At 42.2% G+C, this 26,429-nt stretch overlaps 1 protein-coding gene across 1 annotated transcript; it reads right to left on the bottom strand.

Annotated features, from left to right (window-relative positions):
- Window positions 1–7,108: 7,108 nt before the first annotated feature.
- clcn1a (chloride channel, voltage-sensitive 1a) lies at window positions 7,109–25,960 on the bottom strand. Its single transcript, XM_030788580.1, has 23 exons — window positions 25,898–25,960; window positions 24,335–24,629; window positions 24,043–24,174; window positions 23,642–23,770; window positions 23,101–23,234; window positions 22,831–22,908; window positions 17,210–17,288; window positions 16,873–16,998; window positions 16,642–16,726; window positions 16,068–16,169; window positions 15,754–15,838; window positions 15,207–15,362; window positions 14,759–14,828; window positions 13,796–13,906; window positions 13,176–13,389; window positions 10,184–10,317; window positions 9,775–9,962; window positions 9,501–9,582; window positions 8,852–8,937; window positions 8,508–8,552; window positions 8,143–8,247; window positions 7,812–7,898; window positions 7,109–7,555 (listed from the first exon to the last, which is right to left on the bottom strand). Exons 1-23 carry the CDS (start codon window positions 25,958–25,960, stop codon window positions 7,109–7,111), a joined length of 3,033 nt encoding a protein of 1,010 aa, XP_030644440.1.
- Between the last annotated feature and the right edge of the window lie 469 nt (window positions 25,961–26,429).

The raw sequence follows: 26,429 nt of genomic DNA on the forward strand, positions 1-26,429 counted from the left end.
TTTAATTATGAACTTGTACAAATCTTAAACTTAATTTATTTAATATATATGTGATTTTTTTCAGATGCTCAAATCTTGTTAGTCTAATGTAAAAGCATTAGTGTAAATGGTTTGACCAGTCTGTCTCCAGAGGTCAGGGTTAAGGTTAAGGGCAGGAACAAAGTGTTTCCCAGGTGACCAGTCTAACACTGACACTGCTGACTGACATGAACTTACATATCATGTTCACCTCAGCAGAAACCAGCGCAAATTATTTTTCCTGCTTTACAGAAATCAATACACTTATAATCTGTTTTGTCATGTATGTTTTACTGGAATATTTTTACTTTGGATGTCCTGTTTGCTCATGCAAAGACATAAGTGTCAGATCCAGCCTTGGCATAGCTCAGCACCAGGGCTATATAAAGTAAAAATAGAAGTATTGTTATTTAAAAAAAAAAATGTACTGTGTATAGAGTTAAAGTATCACTCCTGAAAAATACTTAAGGGTAAAATAGTCACTCATTTACAATTTACAAAAACAGTTGTCAGTTTAACTCTACTTAGAGTAAAAGAGTAAGTAACAGTATTTCTACTTGTACTTTATATACCCCTGCACAGCACCGAGTTCTCCCCAGATCTCCACCACAGCCTGGACTGATGGCCTTCCACTGCCTCGTCCCATAGGCTGGCCTTCCCTCTTTACTTGGAGTTCATGTGGGCTCAGGAATGGGGGGGGGTAGATAAATGGATAAACAGCATCACATGTCATGGATGACTTCCTAAGCTCTGGTACACTAGCAATGAATAGAACCACAAGCTTGTCCCAAACCACCACAAACTTGTTTAGTTGGTTCTGGGTTTTGTTGTGGGCGGCACGGTGGCGCAGTGGATCGCAGGTTCGATTCTTGGGTTCGATTCCTGGCCGGCCAGGGTTCTTTCTGTTTGGAGTTTTCATGTTCCCCCCGTGTCTGCGTGGGTTTCCTCCCACAGTTTAAAGACAAATTGGCAAATTGGAGACACTAAATTACCTTTAGGCGTGAATGAGCGTGAGACTGTGTTTGTCTATGTGTCTGCCCTGCGACTGACTGTTTCCCTGCCTTTCGCCCTGTGAGCGCTGAGATAGGCTCCAGCACTCCCCGCGACCCTAATTAAGATAAGCAGCTTAGACAATGAGTGAGGGAGTCAGTGAGTTTTGTTGTTCTCCAAGTCCCTAGGTGGCACTGTTTACCATTCTAGACACTTATAAGGGAATGAGAAATGGGAGATAGCTGAAAAAAATGTTTCTAGAAATTTCATATGTGAGTCTCACAGGTGAGAGACTCTTGCTAGTCGGGAGTCGGGAGACTGTCCTGTGTCTATCTAGACCGTTCAGTCTGGACCATCCTCTGTCAAACAGTCGCTCGCTGACAGAAACAGCCACTCTGAGCTTCCGTTGCCTGGAGACCGAATGTGAAACCTCCTCAGTAATCCCTCAACTCAGTTCTGTTTTCAACAAGGCCATCACTTTGTGAGTGCACAGAACTGCTAATGCAACGTATGAGACTTTCCAAAAAAAGCGGAGTATTTTTCCCAAGTTTGTGGTTTACCTAGGACTCTTACTGTCAGTGAATCTCCATTCGTGATCTGCAGATATCTGTCGTATCTGACAGACATGAAAAGACAATCCAGCTGGTTTCTCCCACTAGGACACTATGTGTACAAATGTTTTTTTTTCCCATCAGGATACTTTGTATACAGATTTCGCTGATTAAAAGAACAGTGTAGATATCAGTGATGTGTGATTTAAGCTGATTAAAAGGACAGTGAAGATATCAGTGATGTGTGATTTAAGCTGATTAAAAGAACAGTGTAGATATCAGTGATGTGTGATTTAAGATGATTAATAGGACAGTGAAGATATCAGTGATGTGTGATTTAAGCTGATTAAAAGGACAGTGAAGATATCAGTGATGTGTGATTTAAGCTGATTAAAAGGACAGTGAAGATATCAGTGATGTGTGATTTAAGCTGATTAAAAGAACAGTGAAGATATCAGCGATGTGTGATTTAAGCTGATTAAAAGAACAGTGAAGATATCAGTGATGTGTGATTTAAGCTGATTAAAAGGACAGATATTTAAGAGAGAACAGTAAAGGGTTTGTTGTCCAGTATAACAGGTTAGGGTTTCGCTAAAAATAAACAAAAGAAAAAACAAAACCACCGTAGAACAGAAGGAAAGGTATTTCATACACCGGGATATGAAGGTGACTGCTATAAACAGCAAGCGCTCATCTAATCGACACATTTTTTTTTTTCATATAATGTTTGTGGCTGTGATGATGACCTGTCAAAACTCAATTTCTTTGATCACTGTGTCCGTTCATTTCCATATGGGCGAAAGGCAAACTGACTGTATGACTGAACAGGTCATACAGTCCCTCTCCATTAGGGTTCGGCTTGGTGAGGGTGACATCTGCAGACTGTCATTCTCGTCAGTCAGACTTCAATAAAGGACACTGAATGACATGACAAAAGCTTCATCAGAATTTATTTTTTTTAGTTCTTCATTTATCAAATTCTAATTATCTCTTTGATAGCCAACTATTAAAATGCTAATGTACATTTCTAGAAAACGACTTCAACAAAAACAAACAGATCAGAAAATATCGTCATCAACTAAATGATACACTGATCTTTGACCCATTCCATTCTTTCACTGGACACGCAAATATTGGTGAATAAATTAATAAATAAGTGACAAACAACAGGAGAATAAAAATGGACACAGACCGACCTACATGTTCAAAAAATACAGACCGCAGTTAATCCAGCTTGATACAGAGCTTCGTAATTCACTTTTTTTTTTTTTTTAAACAAACCTGCAAAGTATCCCACATGTTTGTTCTGTTTAAACACCAACACTTACACGCCGTCTGCTTATCCACTGACCTCAACCGTGATGAGTTTCACAGCGGATACTGGTGTGGAGGAGAACAAATAGTGTATGTGGAATGGCGGAGGGAAAGCCCTTGGCTAACAGCTCAGAGAGAGAGAGAGAGAGAGAGAGAGAGTGAGAGTGAGAGTGAGAGTGAGAGAGAGAGAGAAAGAGAAAGAGAAAGAGTGAGAGAGATAGAGAAAGAGAGAGAGAGAGAGAATGAGAGAGAGAGAGAGAGAGAGAGAGAGTGAGTGAGAGAGAGAGAGAGAGAGAGAGAAAGAGACTGCAGTTCACTGTCTGCAAGTTTAAAGACATGGGAGCGACCTGAGAGTTGGCTTTATGAAAAGAAGACAGGAGAGAAGAGAAGAGAAGAGGAGAGAAGAGAAGAGAAGAGAAGAGAAGAGAAGAGAAGAGGAGAGAAGAGAAGAGAAGAGAAGAGAAGAGAAGAGAAGAGAAGAAGAGAGGAGAGGAGAGGAGAGGAGAGGAGAGAAGAGAAGAGGAGAGGAGAGGAGAGGAGAGGAGAGGAGAGGAGAGGAGAGAGGAGAGGAGAGGAGAGGAGAGGAGAAGAGAAGAGAAGAGAAGAGAAGAGAAGAGAGGAGAAGAGAAGAGAAGAAGAGGAGAGGAGAGGAGAGGAGAGGAGAGGAGAGGAGAGGAGAGGAGAGGAGAGGAGAGAAGAGAAGAAGAGGAGAGGAGAGGAGAGGAGAGGAGAGGAGAGGAGAGGAGAGGAGAGAAGAGAAGAGAAGAGAATTACGTGTATACACATTCCTGCTCTTGCACAAAATTTGGGAACAGCTTTTTTCCCCCAGTGTCCTGTTTTTGGGGTAATATTTTAAAGGCCTGGAACCTTTTATACAATAAACATGATTTTACCAAAGAATTAAATACAAAAGATACAAAAAAAAATAAATAGGAAACCAGTTTTAGGTATAGGCCCTAATTTCAGATATACTTCAATTCAACAGTTAAAATAAGACCTTTTTATTAACATTTAACTTCATCTGTAAATCCCTTTACTGCCTAATCTCTGAAAACCCTTTGGTAAAATTTCATTTTCTGATTTTAAATTGTATCCCTGATGCGGTATGAGAGGACATTTTGCACTGGCCAAATGGTTGATTATTCTGTGAGAGTGTCGGTGAGGAGCACAGACTGACAGACTGACTCACCATGCAGATGTCACGACAGACTGACAGACTGACTCACCATGCAGATGTCACGACAGACTGACAGACTGACAGACTGACTCACCATGCAGATGTCACGACAGACTGACAGACTGACTCACCATGCAGATGTCACGACAGACTGACAGACTGACTCACCATGCAGATGTCACGACAGACTGACAGACTGACCCACCATGCAGATGTCACGACAGACTGACAGACTGACTCACCATGCAGATGTCACGACAGACTGACAGACTGACAGACTGACTCACCATGCAGATGTCACGACAGACTGACAGACTGACTCACCATGCAGATGTCACGACAGACTGACAGACTGACTCACCATGAAGATGGAGAGTCATGAGTGAGTGCCAGAGCACAGCCGATTGGTGTCAGGTTTCACCTTTGTTACTGTTATGCAGTTTAAAACAAAAGTCCTATAAAACAGGCCCATTGTAAAAAAAAAAAAAAAAACACTATATTTTTGTCTTTAACGTCCATTAGGACCTTATGTGCTCCATTGAGGTCTGTGTTGGGGAACTTTAGAACAATGTTCTTCCTGTTCTGTTTTTAACATCCAGTTACAGAAGAGTTCAGCAGCCACTGTGGGTATGAAAAGCCTGTTCTTTTTAGAGCATGTCTGACCCTTCCTTTTACTCATCACACCTCCAGAGGACCGGACTTTAGGACCAAATGATCCCTAAACCGACCAGAGGCAGCTTTGAGTCTCACTGACTCATTTAAAACCTGGTATATCTTGGCTAATAAGATCGAAGAATCTCAGATGCTACGCTACACCCAGGTATATATAGACGTCCAGGTATAAGAAACAAAGATCTGTTTAACTTTCACAAATCTCACAATTCCAAAAGCTGATATTTTGCCTAAAGCTGGACTTCACAGGGAACGGGACCACTATAGCTTTCACAGTTCACAGAGCCATTCTACCATATCACAGTTCACAGAGCCATTCTACCATATCACAGTTCACAGAGCCATTCTACCATATCACAGTTCAAAGGGCCATTCTACCATATCACAGTTCACAGAGCCATTCTACCATATCACAGTTCACAGAGTCACTCTAACATACTGCCAGTTTATTACTGGTTTGGCTTCATAAATTCATTGACGCATGTTCTCTTCAACCTGGAGTTAAGCACAACCAAGAGGATTCAGACATGCTTATAACACCAGCCATTCACAGTTCACAGTTTCATTTAGGCTGTTTCTAGATTTTTCCTTTTATTTATGTATTTATTTATTTATTTACTTACTTACTTATTTATTGCTGTTATGTGGTTATGTTACCTAATGGGGATTGTGATTATAGCAGTGTTATTTAGAGAACAGAAATTTTAAAAATGTGGGTCATTGGAAATATCAGTAATGGCCGGTGTTTTCACAGTTACAGTAAGCCTGACTCTACTGACCCTGGGCCTGTGTAGGAAGATCTCCCGTCAGATCTGAGTGAGAAATGCCTTTGTTTCTCTGTGATTCTCTATGAGTGCCACTGTAGGTGGACCGGTCTGGAAAATAAGAGCGAACATATGGAGCATTGCAAATACACAGGGGACACTGAAGCCAGGCTCAAGGCCAAACTCTTCATGTTCCTCCTGTGTATTGCTTATTATTCGTCATGTAGTGAGACAGGATATTACAGAAACGCTTCACACTGAACGAAGGGAAAGTCTTTGTAGTAGACGCCGAATTGCTGCTAATTGTTACATTATTAAATGTCATTCAATGATTTGGTGAAAGAGATGTTTTCAGAAAGAGTTTTAAAAAAAGGGAGTATTCTCTTTTCATTAGAATAAATTTCATTAAAAAAAAAAAAATCAAATACTTCATATGATTTAAAACTGTTAATACATTTTTTTACTCAATTTAAACTGCTTAAAACCAATTTAAAAAAAAAAAATCAGTCAACATAAAATGAACAGGCTTCTAACCAGGAATCAATGGGTTGCAAGTCTAGATCTTTGATAAGGTACATACTACAGGTTTAACTGGTAACCACAGGACAGCAGAGTCATAACCCAGAGCACTGTCGCGGTGACCTGGAGCAAAATTCAGTAAAGTGCTCCAGGGGCAATACACCTGATGGCCCCACCCCCCCCAAAACCCCGCTCAAACCACACCCAAAACCCCGCCCAAACCACACCCAAAACCCGCACACTCAGGGGGTTCTTACAATGGACCGACTTTCCCTGGTTAGAGAAAGAATAAACACTGCTCAACATAGTTCATTTTCACTCCGCAAAAATGACGCTAATCTGATGATCTCATGTTAAAACTTCATAAAAAAAAAAAATATTACAATGCAAGAGCACCACTTGTATTTTATAATATCTGTTGGAAGCTGATCATTTTTTTTTTTTTTCATGTGCTGTAGAAGTAAACATAAATATCAGTACAGAGTAATGCAGATTCCACACCAGGTTAATTTTGCTCATTGTCTAATGTCCTTAAGTATTCAAATTATCATGAAGACGCGACAACTTCAGGAAAAGTTTCAGGAAAAGTTGGCACTGGAAGGAAAAAAAACATCACAGCAGCATGTCTACTCCTGGAAACTCCCCCAAGACTATGAATCAGGAAAACGACCAAAATCCCTTCTTTAAGAGCAGGTGTGTGCAGATTTATGCTGATGGATAGGAACTGATTGGCTAAGAGTCCTGTCACTAAATGTATTGACTGGCACCTAATTGGCTAGTCAGAAAAGAATCTCTTCAGACTCACTGCCTGCCGCCCCCAGGACCAGGACTAAACACTGATGGGTCAGACCAACCAGTTGTGATCTAACCTTCAGAATCAGATCACAGGAATCTCAATACTCATAAGACATAGATAAAGAGAGACAGGGCAAAAGGACAGAGAGAGAGAGAGAGAGAGAGAGAGAGAGAGAACAAAGGAGAGCTAGAACAATAAAGGAAAAACCAAAGACAAATTCACATCTTTTGAAATGAAATTAATAAAATGAACCTGATACTGCATTTAAAAAAAAAAAAAAGATCATTCATCATCCATCTTCCTCAGCCTAAATAGGTTCCTCGTCATCGTAGCTCCTCCTGTCCTCTCCTCTCTGGTGCTCGAGGACGGTTTGCAGGTTGGGGAGGTGCGCAGAGGGAGCTGAGGAGTGAGACAGGGCCGGGGAGTTGTTACTGCTTCCTGCCTCACTGCTGCTACTTCCGCTGCTGCTGGAGCAGGTGGTGGTGCTGCTGCCCTTCACAATCACCTCCCTCGTCACGCCCTCGATCCACACCTCCATCTCCTCCTTCTTCGGGGGAGGCGGGGGGGACAGGCGTCCCTGAGGTGACGCAGTAGGCGACACTGGAGAGGAGGGAGCCACAGAGGAGGTGGGGGAAGAAGGAGCAGAGGGGCTCTGAGGAGGTTTGGCAGACTTTCGGCCGCTGTCCCGGAAACTGGCCAGAGGAGGGCGGAGACGCACTCCACTCCGTGTGGAGCCCTCAATGGCTTTCTGAAGCTAATGAAGAGAAAGAGCACAAGAAAGGTGAAGCTGGAACAGAGACATGACCAAGAAGTGTGTGTGTGTGTGTGTGTGTGTGTGTGTGTGTATGCGTGTGTGTGTATAGTAGTTGTTATTTACAGAGTACTGGAGCAAAGAGAGAGAGAGAGAGAAAGCAAGAGAGAGTCAGAGAAAGAGAGAGAGAGAGAGTCAGAGAAAGAGAGAGTCAGAGAAAGCGAGAGAGAATTGGATTATTAAGGTGTATTCTCATTACCTCCTTCAGAGCCACCACTCCCACTAGTTTTCCTATACTGGTCACGTAGGCGTGACTGAGGCCCAGCAGGGAGAACAGGGTATGGGTCTGGAATGAAGCACAACTCATAGTTGAACAGTCAATCGTCATACACTGTAAACTACACAGTCAAGTCCTGGGCCCAGCATGTAGCGCTTCAACAACACTGAATCCTAGTTTTCAAAACATGACATAGACTTTTCCCTACCTGTTACTGTATTGACACAGAAGCTGTGTAGCTGGTTGAGAGAGAAAAGCCTTTGGCCTGTATTTGGTTGTGTTGTGGACAGCAAGGCTGAGGAATCATGCTTACCTTGTGTAGTGACGTTCTCTCCACAAGCTGGAAAGGGGACGGATCAATCCTGATCTGATCAAACTCAAGTGGCTTGTCCATTTCTGACTCCTCCCATGCTTTGATCTGCATCAGCCAATAAGAAATCAGGTTAAGACGACAGGGCAGTCCACTTAGCACTAATGGGGAATGGGACTGTCCATACACCGCTATGATGTTACAGATAGTTCAGTCTATGTATCAGTCTATAGTTCAGTCCTTCCAACTCCATGAGGAAAAACTCAGATACTGGGAGCAGAGGGATTGGCCTAAAGATCTGACCAAAGGAATCTGATCTGGAGAAAGGAAGGAACACAACCAGAATACCCTGACCAGGAACCACTGACCTCTTCAGGTGTCATTGTATCTGTTAAGGGAGGAGGGGTAGGCTCCTACAGGGAGAGAGAGAGAGAGAAGCAGGCATGGATTAAATGTGCCCCTGTATCTTTGAAGTTGTTTTGTAAGTTGTTTTAAATCTGTTTTTGAAATGAGAGAAATGTGATGAATGACGTTGACTACACTCAGCAACCTGATGTAATTCAGATTAAAGACCAAAAAAAAAAAAAAAAACCTTGGACAGAATAAGCTTTAAGAGTGAGAATCCCAGAAAAGGAAGAGGAGGAAGAGGAAGAGGAGAAGGAGGATGCTCAAGGTCACTGGCTACAAATAATCAAACACACAAACAATGTACCTGTATCTGACCTTCAGTGTGTTTGTCTGAAGAGGACGTGAGGAGGTTGTGTAATGTTCTCCTAAATGACTGGAAAGGACCCTTATCTAAAAGAGAAGGAAAAAAAGAAAGAGTGAGAACTCACTCATTAGTGTCTTACATTAATGCAGGACTATGCTCTTTGGATAACATCAGAGTCACATATATGGGACAGGCTATCATTGAAATATCCTCTACATGTTTTCTGCCTCTGGCTTAAGTCATTTTTATACACATAAAGCTCAGTCTGTCTGTTAATACTGGTCTCCGTTTGTCCTAGTTATGGCCAATCGTAGTGTCCAACAGTCTGTTATCACTGTAATGGCAGTGCTTCTTATTGGATACTATAACTACAAACTACAAACCTGGACAAGATCATCAGTTTCCACCAATAAACGGCCTGAAAACATCAACTGATCATTTATGAGTGTTCACACTACTGGGTTATACATACACAGACTCTTAAAACAGAGTACAGAGACAGACAGACAGAGGGAGACAGAGAGAGGAGGAGTGTGACGGAGGGTAATGAAGAGATAAGATTGCCTGGACAGTAATCAAGCACTCCAGTGCCCAGTTACCCCACAAAGCCTGTTCCTCCCTCTGCTCCTCACTGGTGATCGAAACTCACCGGCAGACGAGAGATTCGTGGTTGGCTCAGGCTGTTTTGGGGTCTGCAAAGGGCCGTTTCGTTCTTCCTGTGCAGTCGGTCCCTGAAACAGTCACACGATTACACTGAATTTCATACGACGCTGTAACGTTCAAAAGGACCTGAAGTAGCCTATGAAGCAAGGTGCTATCTGGGATAAAAAAGTATTCTGACAAAGAGACCTGTCGGAGCTCAGCCCTCAGTTAAATATCTCCACGTTACTCTGAGTTTCTGCACTCCACCTCTGTCAGCTCACCTTATCAATCTCGTTGTCTTCACCCTCTTCATCAACAAAGGCAAAGGATTCCCAGCTAACCTTGGCACATGACCCTTGACCCTGTAAGCCCTGCCCCTGCAGCATGATCCGCCTATCTGCTGACAGCCACCAATCACTGAGGGCAAGGAGCTCGGGCCTCTCAATGCTGCCCAATAAGATCATTGACTCTGTGGCAGAGAGCGTGAGATAGGAAGTGATGACGGAAAAAATGAAGAGTAATCAGTCAACACATCACTGTCAATTCAATGCTAAGTACTGTAGGAAAAAAAAAAGCCAAACTAAGAGTTCATTTTTGTGTAATTATGACAAGGTGAAGAGAAGAAACTTACAGAAGAAACAAATGAAGAGGAAAAATGAAATGGAAGAAAATGTTTTTTTTTTTCCTGACCTTTTGAATCCACCAGAGGGATGGTTTTGAGGCAGGTTGAATCGAGAAGATGCACTAGCTCTCTGTATGTGGACTCTGAACTGAGAAACTTCACTTTCCTAACCATGATGTCTTCCACAAAAATATTATACTGGCTGTGGAGGAGCACAGAAGTGACAGCACAAAGTTAAGACAGGGTTTTTAAAGGAACACTAGAATATACAGATGGCCATTTTAACTGTAAAACCTTGGTTTGTGGTAGACCTTAAAATACGACTTAAGTTACAGAAGAACTCTTAATAAAGTGTGCAGAATAACAGACTAACTCAGAACTTCACACATGGTGTTTTGTAGACTTTCACAGATCCTGCTGACAATGTCAATGTTTTCCTTTAATACAGCAGCTTGAATGGATAGCTCACAGTTTTTCACATTTTCCTTCATACGTGAAACATTGCAGATTAACTCAGATCAGTCTGAGGTGTGCTAGTATTGTAATTAAAAACTTGCAGGTGAGTGCTTGTTGACAAAGCATCTCCGTTCAGTACTGACAATAAAAAGAACAAACAGTGTAAGATGTTCCCTCAACTTTCGGTGTAACATAATAAATCTAACTAGATGAATGCATTGTTTTGTTTTGTTTGTAAGACAAAATTCCAAAGACCCATGCAAGTTCATATGTTTACTCCCTGTGATACTGGTCCCTTCTATTGAATAAAAGGAACTCTGCAGTTTGCTCACAGTACCTTGTTAAGTCTTGGTTTAGTACAGTTTTCATATCCACTCATATAGATTTAAAAAAAAAAAAAAAAACTTTGCAACTTTTCTGTTGTTTGTCTGCAACCTATAGGAATGTCATGGAGGGTCAACTTCGGTCAACTGGTGTCAACCAGTTTTTTGTGACGCACTTGCACCTGCTGTATCAGGCTTTCACTACTATCAGTAATGAAGATATTCACTGGTGCAAGATGACAACATATGCATGTCCAGTGGGATCGGTACTCCAGGCAGTGTTGCTCAGCTTCTGCCTTATGAGTGCTGGCAGAAGATTACACTCAGGATTTACACCACTGGATCTCCTGCCACCGTAAGCAAATGATACCTCACTCTAGTGTGACATTCCTGTGGTGAAATAGTTATTTGATTCTTGTGCTACTCAGCATAAAATACTTCACAAACTATCAGTCCATGTGTATACAGCTGTATTCGCCGATCTTCTCAGTTGTTTATTTGCAATCTAGGTTTCTCTTTCGCTAGCACTACCAGCTAATTGTTTAGTGTTTAAGATGATCACAAGTACTGTAATCAGCTCATGTGCTGTGTGGAGGAGACTCACGCAACAAACCAACTGTGCCAACTAGTTGAAATACAGCCTTCTACTGTACTCTACAGACTGACCAGATGAGGTTTTTGGTCCGTATTTGGATAAATTAGTCACTTATGTGAACAAAAAATGGCTTGCTACATTATCCCACCAGTATTTTTTAGCTAGTGGTATATCTTCACTGACACAGGAATCAACTGATCACTGCAGGTGGTGAAAGATGCAATGGTATAACCGTGAATTCATTAAGATTTGTATTCCAACACAAACTATGCAATCATCCACAAAGCACACAGCTATTTATAAATAAACAAACCAAACAATAGGGGTGATTCACAGGTATGTATCGGAAACCGGTTTTAACGTTGAAGATCGATATCGATACGCGAACCCCTGAATCGGTCTGAGTATGCCATGAACCGGTCAATGGCCCGATTCTAAAGGTACGAATCGGTTGACTGAAGCTTTGCTGCTAATTCCACTTTAGTATTTAGCTGCTGCAGAAGACTCGGTGCTCTAACGTTACAAGTCATGTTACTTTCAAAATAATAATGACCGCCTCTCATCCGCTAATAAATCTGCACAGCGTCTCACGTTGACCTTTTACCTTTTACAAGAGTAACTTAGCCTTGCGAGGTAAAAACAAGAACAACACGTTTGACAGCGCTGACACGGTTTACAGTGCACCATCAGATCTAAAATCTAAAGTTTGGAAGACATTTGGATTTTAGAAGAAGGGAGGAAAATTGGACAAAAGCCTGGCCATTTGTAAGGTCTGTAGAACGAAGTAGTGAGACGGCACGGTGGAACCTATGCGGGCAACGATCTGTGGATGCTAGTGCAGTTAGCACAAGCGAATACACGGATATTAGAGAGCCACAGTTTAGCCACAATTCTGCGAGGACTAAGTAACTAAGGCATCTATAGCCCGTTTTATTGCTAAGGGCTTAAAAAGTTTGTTCATGCAGTGAGTATTTTTTGTCTGTGTCTGTTGGAAAAGTAACAAACACGGTGGCATTCAGTTCTGAAAGGATTTGTCTTCCGTTTTTCCTCGTGCCGTAAAGTAACAAAAATACTTGGGATTCCCTGGTCTTTTATGAAATATATCTATTTGAAGGTAAGCAATGCCACTTTTATAGAACTGACTAATTTTATTATAGAAAATGAATGTCTACATCAAACAAATATTTAGAATTGTACCAGACTGCATCGTATCGCATGGCATCGAATGCACCGAATTGAATAGCACCTAATCATTCCGTATTAAAATGTTCCGTCCCTGAATATCGTAGCCCATGTATCTTGATACGAATCGGATCGTCTTATAAGGGAGAGATGTACACCCCTATTAAACAATGTTCATGATATGTTTGTTCATCTCCATGCCCCACTGAATGCTTTTGCCATTATTCCAACAGAAACTATGCAGTCGTCCACAAAGCTCACAGCTATCTACAAACAAACCTAAACAAGGTTCATGATACGTTTGTTCATCTCCCTTCCCCATCCCATCCACTCAAAATTGCCCTCTACAAATCCAGTTAAAACTGGACAGGTTTTTTTTTTTTTCTTATTTTATTTTTCTGTGTAATTTGAATTAATTGTCCTGAATTAGCAGCCTGGCTATAGGGACAAGCAACAGTAAGTTCCACTGTGCTCAGAGAGCACAGATGGCATGGCTTCACTCACCTGATGTGGCCGAAGCCCAGCTCAGGGAGATAGGGCAATTTCTTGACCTGTATAATGGAGTCGTAGAGTGAGGGTTGCAGCCCCTGTGCCACCATGTTTGCCAGGATGACCGCCACCATCATGGGCAGAATATGAGAGATCTGACCAGTTAACTCGAAACAGATTACAGCTGTGGAGACTGTGTGAGTAACCGCACCTGTTAACGCAGCAGCCCCTGTGTGAGCCAGAGAGAGAGGAAAGAAAGAAAAAAAGACAGAAAGAAAGGTGTTTTAAATAAAACAGGTAGCAAATTGAAAGCAAGCCAATAAAAGTACGGCATGTGAACTGGTAATAGAGACTCATACAGCCAAACGCTAAAGAAAAGGTGGGGTGCGAGAAAGAAAAAAAGAAAGAGAGAAAGAAAGGATTAGAGTACAGGAACAGGTTGCAACAAAGGAGTAGAGAGAGAATGGCAACTGAGTTGGTATGCAAAGAAAAACGAAAAATGGAAAAGACAGAAACTATGGGCCAGAGAGAGAGAGACAGACATGGAAAAAAGGAGGGAATATCAACAACAAGTTGGTAAGACCCATAAAGAACGACAGCACAGAGGAGAAGGAGAAAGGGAAAGGAAGACTGACCAATGACGGCGTACCCTCCTGGGATGATTCGGTAGAGGATCCCGTCAAAGAGGATGCCATGAGGAAAGAGTGCTGCCATAATCTCCCCCACCAGACGACCAAACGACGCCCCTGCAGGAGCAAGAGAGAGAGAGAGACATGCTATACTGCTCTGTGTTCATTTACCGATTCTATAGATTCACATACATTCAAATGAAACTGATTATGAGAGTTTATTAGAGTTTTGCTTTCCAAAATGTGTATCATCACCTTAACAGAGTAAATCTGCATCCTAAATCTGCATCCTAAATGCATATTAAATCTATTCATTTAGCAGACGCTTTTATCGAAAGCAACTCCAAGACAGGCAGAAAACAAACCAAGTATATAGCCATTTTAGTATGCAGCCAAGGAGCTGTCTGTTGTTTAAGTGCCATCATCAAGTTCAGTCATGGACCAGATACAAATGCAAAAATGTTGAAGGAAAACGACAGAATGGACTGCAAGTGGGTTAAAAGCCCCCATACCTCCAACAACAAGTATCACAATTAAGTGCTAGGTGGAGCCAGTTACAGAGAGAAGGAAATCTACATCGTAAAAAAGTCTGTGAGTGTCATTCAGTCATTGACAAATAGAGAACTTGTGTGAAAATTCTAATTCTTACAAAAGCAGAGTGAGGTGATGGAAAAGTTTTTCTTTAACCTGTGGAGGCCGCAGTGCGTGGTGGTGAGGTAGGATCTCATGATCCTGATTATCTTGTGCCCACAAGTTTGCATCTCTGTGGTTTGTGTCTTCTGCCCGTGAGTTTGTATGTGGTAGGAATGTGAACTTTCTTTGTAGCCACACCAAAATGATATGTAAATTAGATGGTTTTGATGTTCTGCGGAGACCTAAGACTTAGTTGGCAGTACTCAGGTGATAATACAGCGTAGTACACAGTGATCTGTTTAGGAAAACACATTAAAGAAAAAAATAAACATGTACCCAGGATGAAGACGGGCATGAAGGCTCCAGACGGTATGGGCATCGTGGTAGAGACGGCAGACATCCAAAACTGCAGTGGGAAGAATTCACTTAAATACCACGTTAAGATCATATCCGGAATTACCATCACCAACCTCATCAGTCAAAGCATTCCTTTCTAACATTAGGCAGGAGATACAAACATGCAGTCTTGAAGGGTCTGTGAGAAACATCTCCTACTGATACGAGCAGCTCCAAATATAAGACAGACGGATGTAGCATGACAGACTTTTTAAGAAGTCATACAGCCATCCCCCCATAACCCTAATTAAGATAAGCGGCTTGGAAAATGAACGAATGACTGAATGCACCTATCCACTGATGGTTACCAAATAGGCCTACTTCATCTGCTCAGAACAGTAAGAGGAGAAGGAGAGTGGGATGGAAGGAGAGAAAAAAGGAGGAGAACCTTCATGATGAAGAAGAGCAGTAATACGATGAAGACGTTGACGTCCGGGTGGAACCAGGCAGCCGAGCGGCCAAGGCCAGGAGGTGGAGGGGAGCCCCAGATTTTGGTCCAGGTGAAGTTGTCAAAGAGAGAATTGATGCTCTCTCTTGGCATTAGCTTGGGAGAGAAGTAAAAATTTTATTTTACCAAGAAATAATACAATTTAAAAAACATCTAAAAACCCAACATGCTGCTCTGAACTAAGCAAAAACATCCAACAAAGGTAAAATGGCATGCAAAATCTATTTTCTCACTATTTTTATGTCTATGAGAAGCTGGACATTATTTTTGTATGTATTTATTGTTCTTCTTCTAGGAGTTTGACTGAAGTTAAACTACAGTGGTTTAAGCTCATGCCAACACTGGGAGAGAATGGTGACATATACATCAAATGCATAAGCCTGTGAAACTCTAATGCAGCTTAAGCTTTTAAAACATTTAAAGTAAAGTTACAGAGAGAAGCTATCCAGACTCTTATAGTGCAGGGAGCTCTATCTCTACCCCTCACCTCTCCAGCCATGAACTGCCCAAACCCAGGAGGGAAGGTCAATGTTGTTATCACTAAGGTCACAACAGCAGGGAAAATCAGTCGACTAGGAAGAAAAAAAAAAAAAACACAGTCTCCACATGTAGTGCTAAAATACTTTTGTCAAGATTGTTGCATATAAATGTAACTGGAAGCTCATCTGTATGTACGTGTCCTAGCCCTTCACGTTTATAGAGTACAGTTTTCCACTGTCACCTTCCACTTCCGTACAGTTTTTGTTATCAATAAACCCCGGTCTATGTAAGAGTTCACTCTTTCGCCTCCCCCTCTCTTACTGTTTAGTGAGGAAACGGGTGAGGACATTGGGTCTCCTCATGAAAAGAACAACTTGGCGGTTAAGGTAGACGAAGAAGGCTCCAAGGAACCCACACGAGATACTGTGGAAGACAGAGAAACACCAGTCCAGCATCAGATCTTTCGATAGACCGAAGCGTGCCACGCTTCAACCATCTGATGACAGTACAACACAGGCCTCTCTAAACACGTTTAAGTCTCTCTTCTCTTTGTCTCCCTTTACTTCATGTTTCATTTAGAGTGAAGACAGACTAATGGAGACATGGAAGGATGAATGGATGGATCTATTAAGCACCCGAGCTATGAAGCCATGGAGCACATCTAAATCTGGCTGATCATCCAGACACGGAATCCAGCTTAGTCGACCAAGAGAATTCGTTACACACAGGTGGGAGGGAGAAGTGAGTGATTGTTACTTGATTTGTTAGGGAACAAAAACGTGTTCTCTGTTTGTTTTGGAATTAGGGGTAAAGGGGTGAGGGAGGACTATGGGTACAAACGGCGCCAAGACTGTGCCCTCACCACGTACGCCACTCTCTTGCCCCTCGCTCTCACCCAATGACGGCGAATGCCGGCAGCTCCTGCAGGTCAAAGGGGAAGTCCATTCGGAACTTGGTGCGGAAGAGAGCAGTGATGGTGACTGGAAAAATGAAGACAAATACAAGGGAAAAAGATAGAGCCAAAAGTTTTTACCCTTTTTTTATTTACAGAAGAATCGAGGACTACAGGTGAAAGAGGCAAATCATGTTACTTTAATAACATGAGAAATGTTTTGTGCTGTCTCACCTGAATCTTTATTAAAGACAGACAAGACTCTGAATATGAAGGCACTGAACGTGGCAGCAAAGTAACCCCTCCAGTAGTTCCTCACAGCAAAGTACGTGGAAGTCACTTCAATGCTAAACAACACCCCTAAAAAGTCAAAAAAAAAGAAAGAAAGACAGTACAATATATGTTATCTGCATGTGTTGGTTATCAACAAATGGATTCTGTTTTCAAACAGAACAGGTTATTTGTTTGTCATGTAAAAATGTGTGTGATTAACGGGGAAACAAATTACAGTAATCATAGGCTGTGAGAAAATGGAAGGTTATAGAAGGTTACAAACGTGAACACATCCTACCTCCAAGAGGAGTCCCAAAACAGCAACCCACCCCCACAGCACAACCGACTGTGAGGATGTCTGTGTAACAGTACGGGGTCTACTGACACAGGAAGGGAGGGGGGAGGGAGGACAGGGGAGGGCATGAAAACAAACAGATAAAGTAAAGCGATTGAAAATGTTTTCTGAGTATGAAAATACTTTCCATCATGGAGATTTGACAGTCAAGGCAATGGTAAAAGCAAAACTGTTGGACAGGTTTACAATACAACAGTCAAAAGGTAAGGTTTCAACACTCGTCGCCCTCCAAAGGCTGGGTTGAATCTGGCAGTGGTGGGAGACTTGGTTCGCTATAACAACCATTAAAGCTAAGAGAGGCTTTAGGTAGTGTTTCTTGTTAGGAACAAAGTGATTCTATAACACAAATAGTTTTGATCTTGCTTGCTGATTCCAAGTGTGTCTAATCGCTGCAAAACGACAAAACAAAAATCACATTTTGCTGAGACTCACTGGGGGATGTGGTACTCAGAAACCGAAAACCCAACTAATTTACTATAGACACAGTCAGTTTGATGTTCAAATCTATTTGACATGAAGGTTTTGATGGGCCACACTCCCAGTCAGGCTACTGAGGCAGTGAGATTTGTTGTGGTGAAACCCTACGTCTCAACTGAAATATGGCCGATTCAGCAGGATGGAGTGGGTGATTTGTCTCTGTATGCAAGAAGAGAGGACTGAGTGTAGATGTGAAAGAAAGTAATAAAGACAGGCTCTGGTAAGATAAGTGGTCTACACTAGAGTTCAGTGACAGTCCAAATCATGGAGCTGATCACACAGATACCTTTATTTACAATGAAGCTGGCATTTTGTATTTACAGGAAACAACAAGTTTTGGCAAGGGCGTCTTCTTTCAGGTGGATGTTGGGCTTGGCCAAGGCGGCATGTCCAGATTTCTCTTGGAACAGAGCTGGATCAAGGAAAGCATCCAGGTATTCTTGCTATCTTTTATGGTCACACCAGACGTCCTGGGTCCTCTGGACCTTCCTTAGGTTCTCTTGTGTCCCAGTAGTCATTTTACTCCAGCCTGTCCCCGTTCTTGACCACAAAAGACACCACATTCTCCTCTTCAAACTCTCCCGGTGCTCCTCCTGAAGGTCCAAGGGACCCCTCACTTGGCATCCATGAAGGAGCTCAAATGGTGAGAAACCAGTCAAAGCCTGAGGAAATTCTCTAACAAACAGGAGACGGGGCAGCCATTGGACCCAGTCAGAGGCTATTTGGAGTACAATCTTGTGGAGCCTAGTTTGTCCAACTTTAATGGTCACAACTGCAATTCCTTCTGAGAACTGTGTGAGTATTGACTCTGCCGCACACTACAAGAATGTTCCGGTTTCCTGCTGTACCCCCCCCCCCCCCCCCCCCCCCCAGCGGTTCCATGAAATGCATGCACTCAAAAGGACGTGTCTATAATAAGTAGTGACTGTAGTTGTGCATTTGTAACTCCTTGCTATGATTAGCTGCAGTGTTGGGTTGGGCACACAAAGAAAGTAATCCATACAAATTACTACCTTCTGCTCTCAAACTGCACTGGGGTTACTATACTCATTACTTCCTGGAAAAAGTAATCACACCACTAATTACACTATTTCTAAGTTACTCTCTAAAACCAATTCAAATCTACAAAATGGAAAGTACAAGGATGACAGCTAATAGTCCTTTCAGTACTTACATAGTAGTTCCAACAACAAAAGAGGCAACTGTATATGTCCTAAGTAAATACTCACTAAATTTTCTCTAAAACATAGACCAACAAGTAAAGGCCCAAAACATGTATCTTCATGAATGAAAATAAAACAAAAGTGATTGGTTCAAATAGTTCAACAATGTACAAATTACAAACAGAAAGGCTTTTCAAAGACAATAAAACTCAGATTATCAAACACACTGAGCAAGTAACCAAAACCATTACTTAGAATGAACTCACATTGCTCACTCATACCTAAAATAATGGTTGTATCTTATTACCAAAGGTCTCATTGTCAAATTGTGTATCTCATTACAAACTTGCAGGCTGAAAAGGTTGTTCCTCTTTGAGGTCAACTCCAGACTGCCTAAGCTAAAAAGGCTTTCGAACAGGCGCTCTTGATGGTGTTCCAGTGTTGTATTTCATTCAGATATCCTTTACCCCGGGGAACCGGGCGGGAGCTCCCAGCTCTGATCATGCCAATTTCAAGAACTCTATGATTTAAGTCTCCGTAGAGTAAGAATGATCCTCCTCTTCAAATGGAAAAAAATGTTACTCTCACTGGAGGTGGAAGGTTGCTAGTCTGCAGGCCTCACTAGGTACTCCTTAGGGGGAGTGGGAACGGCACCCTCCACTCAACAGTGACCTAGCACTGTCTCTCCTCTCCACTTCTTTAAGTCAGCGTAGCTTGAACTTGGACAAAATGGCGGCTGTTTACCAGCTGTTTATTTAAGGGTGTGTTTATTAACCAAGATGGAGGTCAATCACGCTTTGATGGCCTGTCAAAAGAAAACGTCTTGTGTGACAGACATCTACTGAACAAATTTCTAAAAAATTCTCAAAAGTTTAGAAAGCAGCCCTGTGTGCATCAGCCACATATTATATAACTTATCCAGGGGTTTACCTGTACAATGACATATTATATAACGTATCCAGGAGTTTACCTGTAGAATGACATCAGGCAGGCTAGCTGTCATCTGGGAAAGTCTCTCCTGTAGTACCAGTGTCTTCCACATGAGAACCACCAGAATTGGTGGAAGGATGCTACAATAGCAGTTATCTTCTCTTTGCAATATGCCCAATGCAGCAGCCAGTGACTTCAATACAGTGCAGTATTCCTCCAGATCTGAAATTTCCTGTCTGTGGTGCATTTTATCCCCAGTCAACTGTACATGGTGTTCAGATCTGGGATTGGGATCTCAGCGAGGCAGGACAGGGCATCATGGAATGGGTTTCATCTTGTTGCTATGGACACAATGAGCTTTGTTTTGGTCACATCCTCACTCAGCTGTAAGGCCATGGTCCAGCAGCGTGTTTAAGCCCACAGATCTGAGCTTTGCTCTGCGACACTTCAGGAGACTGCCTTGGACTGATTGGTGGTTGTTCGTCATTTATCCACATCATTAATCCAGCATCAGTGAATCACCTCTTCATCCTCTGACTCCTCACGCGGAATCTGACCTTGCATTTTGAGCAGGTTCACACATTCCGGAGGCTTTAAGGAAATTTGACCCACTATGACTGGGACAGCTGCAGTGGTTTATGTGACAGCCCATGTACTGAACGCACCTGCTCGATTTCACTGACGATGACGTCAGATGTGTGGCCTCCCGTAATTCCTTTACAGGCTATTGCTTAGCTTTTTTCACAGCAAAAATTCATGGGGTCAATCCAGTGGGCTGTCATCCCAAGGAAACTTTTATTGTGGCTTGCCTAAATGTATGAGGTACTGGAGATATATTCTGAACTCTTAAATCACTTTATAAACTCAAATGCCATGTCAGAATACCACAACTGCAAATAACTGCAGTTGTTTTTTATTTATTTATGTATTTATTTTCGGTTCTGATGTCAGTACACATCTGCCTGTCATGAGTATCTTGTTAAGTATTTGTCTAAATGACAGTGATTCTACAGTTGACCTGAGTAACCTTTTCTCAACTATATATGTCGCTGGAATTTTCAGGTCAAGTGGCTGAACTGGGAGAAGCAGTAATTCAAAGTCAACCATTTTATTGGTGCCTAAAAATTTTGACTTTATGACTTTTAGGCTTAACATGCTTCTTGGGCTCTTGCCTCCAAATCTTCTCCACCAAAGCATATTCAGTTCTGCTTTTGGATCTAATGGTGACCACATTACAGGACTGAGGCTTTGGCAGCAAATCAGTGAGTGTGGGAACATCGTGACTAAGGACAACTTGGAAGGGTAACCGTGGAAGCAGTGCGACCGAGAAGTAGTACACTTGACCACGAACCAGATGCGGTGTCGTCCTCCCATCATTCTGGTGCAAACTATGAAGATAATCAATCTGAGAACTCAGTGACACAGCTCAGGCCTTATAACTGAGATCCATAACAGCCTTTCCTCCACAAAGGTGGTTAAGTCAAAGTCTAAATCCAAGTACCGATTGAATATAGACTGTAATAATCGGCAAGTATACATGATTAACATTTGAGTGGGTCTGAATGTGATCATAATATTCAGTTTTGATTCTGGTCTGTTTTTTTTTTTTTTTTTTTTATGACTAATGACGTAAAGGCTTGGCCCAATGCCAAACTCAATGCTGGAAATAAACTTAGATGACGATGTTAACTTGGGATTCTCTGATGACCACTCTCCATAACAGTCCATGTATCAGACGACAGACATGCTGTCCAAGGTCACCGATGACAGAAATGAATATGTAACTGATCAACTGACCAGATCAGGACAAAAGTGAATGTGAGTATTTTGTGTGCAGAGCAAGCCCTTGTCACCCTCAGTTTTATGGTTTACCCGGCTAACTTTTCATGGAGGTTGGTTCGCGTCCATGTTTTTGAGGTCTTGATGCCTGAGATGGAGAAGATCCATCTCTTGGTCCAAGTTCAACCAAATGCTCAGCCAGGAGTGTCCTGAGATTCATTCCCTGCTGCACCAGCTAACGGAAACAGCTGACTGGAGCTCAAGGCTAAAAACCTTAGACTGTTTGACCTGCAGACCAGGTGCCATCTAAGTGTCAAGTTCAAGTTTAAGTTTATTTAAAGCCCAATATCACTGTTTACAGTCTCAAAGGGCTTTACATGCCCACAGGATTACAACAACCAGAGCAGGGTGGCACCCCCTGACTTGATCCTCATAGCGGGCAAGAAAAAACTCCTCAAAAAAACCCATATGCTAGGGAAAAATAGGAGAAATCTTGAGAAGGACCACAGAGAGAGCGATCAAAGACTTCAAACCAACCAGAGCCACTGACACGTAGCAATGTAGTTAATACCCTACAGTCTCTAAATCCACAGTTCATGGAGCCCAAGAGACCAATGCAAAAGCAGACTGGAGAGGATTCAGACAAAAGCTTGGAGGATACTTGATCTCTATTTTCAGTCTTTTTCACACACACACACACACACACACACACACACACACACACACATATGCACACACCCAAGGAAAGAGAGGAATCACATTCACAGCTGTTTGTTACTACATCTGTTATTCTATTTCATTTAGTATAGTGCATTTACATTTAATGAAAAACATATATAAACACTACATCTGAATGAATGCGTACATGATGTTGCATTCTCTGATCATGTGCTTATTTTTGGCTGAAATTTGATTGGTGGAAATGCAGAGTGGCTGGTGAACTATGAAAACCAGTAACAACTGTGAGAAAGTTCTTTTCAAGACCTTGGTAATGTAACATCATTAACACATATTCTATTCCTTCACAAAAGTACACCATAGATACAATAGCCATTAAGAGTGTAAATGATCTTTTTGCACTCATTATTGAAGGAGGTGCTGTCCTTTTGGAATATTATTTGTGATCGCTTAATGTCCTCCTATCCACCAATTACAATGCGGGATGAAGGCTTCAACGTAAAAGCATAAACTATATGTGAATGCACCTGAGCTTACCTGGTAGACTCCAGAGAAGACAGACATGACCCTGCTGAGCACAGCTGCACAGATACTGGCTATATGTACAAACGGACCCTTAGAAGGCAGAAAAACATCCATTTCTCAGATTTGTTAGTCACCCACAGTTTAAAAAGTGTGAATATAAGATCCAGAGAAGGACAGACAGAGAGAGAGAGAGAGAGAGAGAGAGAGAGAGAAAGAGAGAGAAAACAAATGATAGTTGGGAAAAAAAACAGGTTCCATAACAGACACAGGTGAGAGACTCACCTCTTTTCCCACTGGCATCCCGCTGCCCAGCCCAGCGGTCAGACCAATAACTTTGGCAGCAAATGCCTTAAGTGTCAGATACTCCTTCAGCACGACACCCCTTAGGATGGTCTTCAGCTCAGGAATCCCAGAGCCTGACGGAGAAAGGGAGAGCATTAGCGGAACAAACCGAGAGAGACAGCAGGGAGGAAGAAAAAACAACATAAGCGTAGCTAAAATATTTAAAAAAAAAAAAAAAATTGGAAATTTCTAGAAGATTGAGACCCTCTGGAGTTTGGGATATGATTTAAGAACAAAAAGACAGTGATGTGCTTGCCATAGAATTTAAGGTTAGGAGACTGATGGCTGGTTGTGCAGCAGAAACCAATAAGAAATGAGTGAGACAGAGCAGAGCCGTGAGTTAAACATGTTTGGATGTGAGGAGATAGTGGGATGTGGTGTCTGGGAAAAGCGGGAAAGGCGAAGGCCGCGGGAAGAGAGGATTTTAGCAAAGACACAAGGGGGCGAAAGAACACAAGATGAGGAGGTAAAAGGTACACACCAATGGCTTGAGGAGCAACCAGGTGGCAGAAAAAGGAGGAAAACATTATAAGCATCGTTGGATAGGAGACCCAGACCAGGTACTGCAGTAGGACATTTCCCCTCAGCTCCCCGTAAACCCACTTATACGCTGTGAGAATGAGAGAGAGAGAGAAAGAGAGAGAGAGAGAGAGAGAGAAAGGGAGAGAGAGAGGCATAAGAGATTTAGCAGGCCAGTGGAGTGTGAAGTATTGAGCCAAGCCAGAGGAGGTGGAGCAGAGGGGGGAGGAAGGAGTGTGAGATGGAAAGGGGGAAAAAAAAAACTGGAAACAGGGGAAATCACCTGTGAACCCCCAAAGCATTCGTGGATGAACTCAAACAACTGTCTGTGCTCATTCTAGTCATCGGCTGATTGAGTAGTACCTTGTAAACTCTTGGCGCTCGCATAATCCATCGTCCAGCTGACCAGCGCCATTGATATACCCAGTAACACCAGAAAGATCCAGTCTTCACCCAGTTTGGTAACTAGGAACCTCTGTACACGAGCCACACAGTCTGTGAAAATTATGCATATTTCAAAGGCTACCACATCACAAAGTTCTGACAGTGCCAAGCCTGACAGTGACATTAAAGAACCTTAAGAAGATATTCACATGTAATAAGTTCCTTACATCTCAGTGGAGACACTGTCACTGTGCGATCATTCACGGCTCACCTCTACATTTCGTGTAAGAACGGCGTTTCTTTAGAGACGTCGTTTGGCCGGCCTCTGCCTCCTGCGCTTCGGCGGCGTCCTCCGTGTCAAACTCCACGTGATGTCTCCCGTGGTGATGGCCGTGGCTGTGACTCTGGCTTCGCCCGTGGCGTCTGTGGTGATGGTGTCCATGGTGATGGTGCCCGTGTTTCTGTCCGTGTTTCTGTCCGTGTTTCTTCCACTGTCTCTCAGTCAGCAGTCGGGTGGCTTCTCGCCGGCGGGAACCGCCAGGGTGTTCCCGGTACTCCCCATAAAGCTAACCAAAGACACAAAGCCATTAAAAGCCCCATTGTCAAGAGAGACACCTTTACAAGTGTGCAGAGGTAACCCAGTAAGTGCAGGGGATTCATGGGCTTGCTTGTAAATGTAAATGAATCATTTCTCTGTGATAGTTTTATAGAACATATTAACATTAACATTAATTATGAAATAATTGTGCTTAACGTTCCGATATAGATCAGTCCAATCAAAACCAAACATCTGGTGTTTAATACACATGCTCCGTGATAATTCTGAGCTCAGCCTCATGGCAGCAGAGCTCCCTGTGTTTCAGTTTGTAGTGTTTGTTGTCCAGAGTCGGCAAGTTCAGTGAGGGTACAGAGAGTGAGACAGAGACAGGGAGGATACATATCCAAGCTGCTGGGCTTCAGGAGGTTTCAAAAAGTTCTCGACATGCCACAACAACACTACGATGCCAAAGTATCAGTCTACATTTAGATTTCTAACTATCTGGACACCAGTTGCATTTATCACTCTCCGGAGCTGACCCATACATCTGGGAAAGTCATGATCTGTAACCCCGTAATGTCTCTCTCTCTCTCTCTCTCTCTCTCTCTCTCACTCACACACACACACTTTCTCTATCTCTTTCTTAGCTCTCTGGAAACATGATCTAATCCACATCACTTTGTTTACAATCAAACCCAGCAAACAAATATATTATATTATATTATATTATATTATATTATATTATATACAGTACATATATATATATATGTGTGTGTGTGTGTGTGTGTGTGTGTGTGTATATGTATATATATACATACACACACACACACATACATGCTGTGATCTCAGACAGTCACACACTATAACTGACAGTTTCTTGTCCTTTTCAGTTGATTTTCATTTCAAATGCACAGTGTACAAAATGTTTGCCAGCCATAAACAAAGGTTTAGAAACTATTCTTTTACACAATCAAAACAATAAATATCTTTTGTTTTGTTTTGACCAAACCGGTTAAACTGATAAAACTGCTGTTTTAAAAATCTCCAGAGAGGTATAATGTGGATTTTGCCTGAATGTTGCTGTTAAGAGATAAACTTTGGTCTTTTAATGAATATGAAACCATTCAGCTCTCAACGCTGCTTATAGTCTCAACTCTGTAAGCTCCAGTCTTAACATATAAAAACAATCAGATACCAAATAAGAGATATCAGGAAATTCAGAAGTGCCAGGCCAATTGAAGAGCACACTTATTGAAATTTAGCTGAGGAAGCAGCCCAAACAATAAAATGTTTCACGCTCTTTTCCACAAGTTTGTTCTCTTCCTCCGTCACACATTCATTCTCTTCATTCTCATTCATGTTTTCCTTTCTAAGTCAAGAAATGCCCTACGTTTGTCATGGTTACCTGTTATGGTCATTATATGTCATAGTTAGTAATTAAACCCGTTTTCCAATCACATACACAGACGACGAGCTATGTGACTTTACAGTGAGAAAGCTCATGGCTTTTACTCATGGCCTGTGTAATTCTGATTGTTGGTGCAGAGCCTCAGGACCACTGACTGACATAGACAGGGTAACGATTTACACAGGGGAACGCTGGAAATCATAACAATGCCAAAGGTCATACACAACGAGGGCAAACCCCCACCACCTCTGCCCTTCACACAAATTAAAACATGCCTGCGAATGCCATCTGAAGTTATCCGAATAACTGAGTATGTCGAGAGACCGGCGTTTTGCCAAAGTGTGTCATTTTACAATAAAAAGAAAAGGTTAAATGGTTAGACAGCGGATGACATTTAAAACAGGGAAAGCACATTCTGAT

Source organism: Chanos chanos, chromosome 12 (genome assembly GCF_902362185.1).
Source record: "Chanos chanos chromosome 12, fChaCha1.1, whole genome shotgun sequence".
NCBI lineage: Eukaryota > Metazoa > Chordata > Actinopteri > Gonorynchiformes > Chanidae > Chanos > Chanos chanos.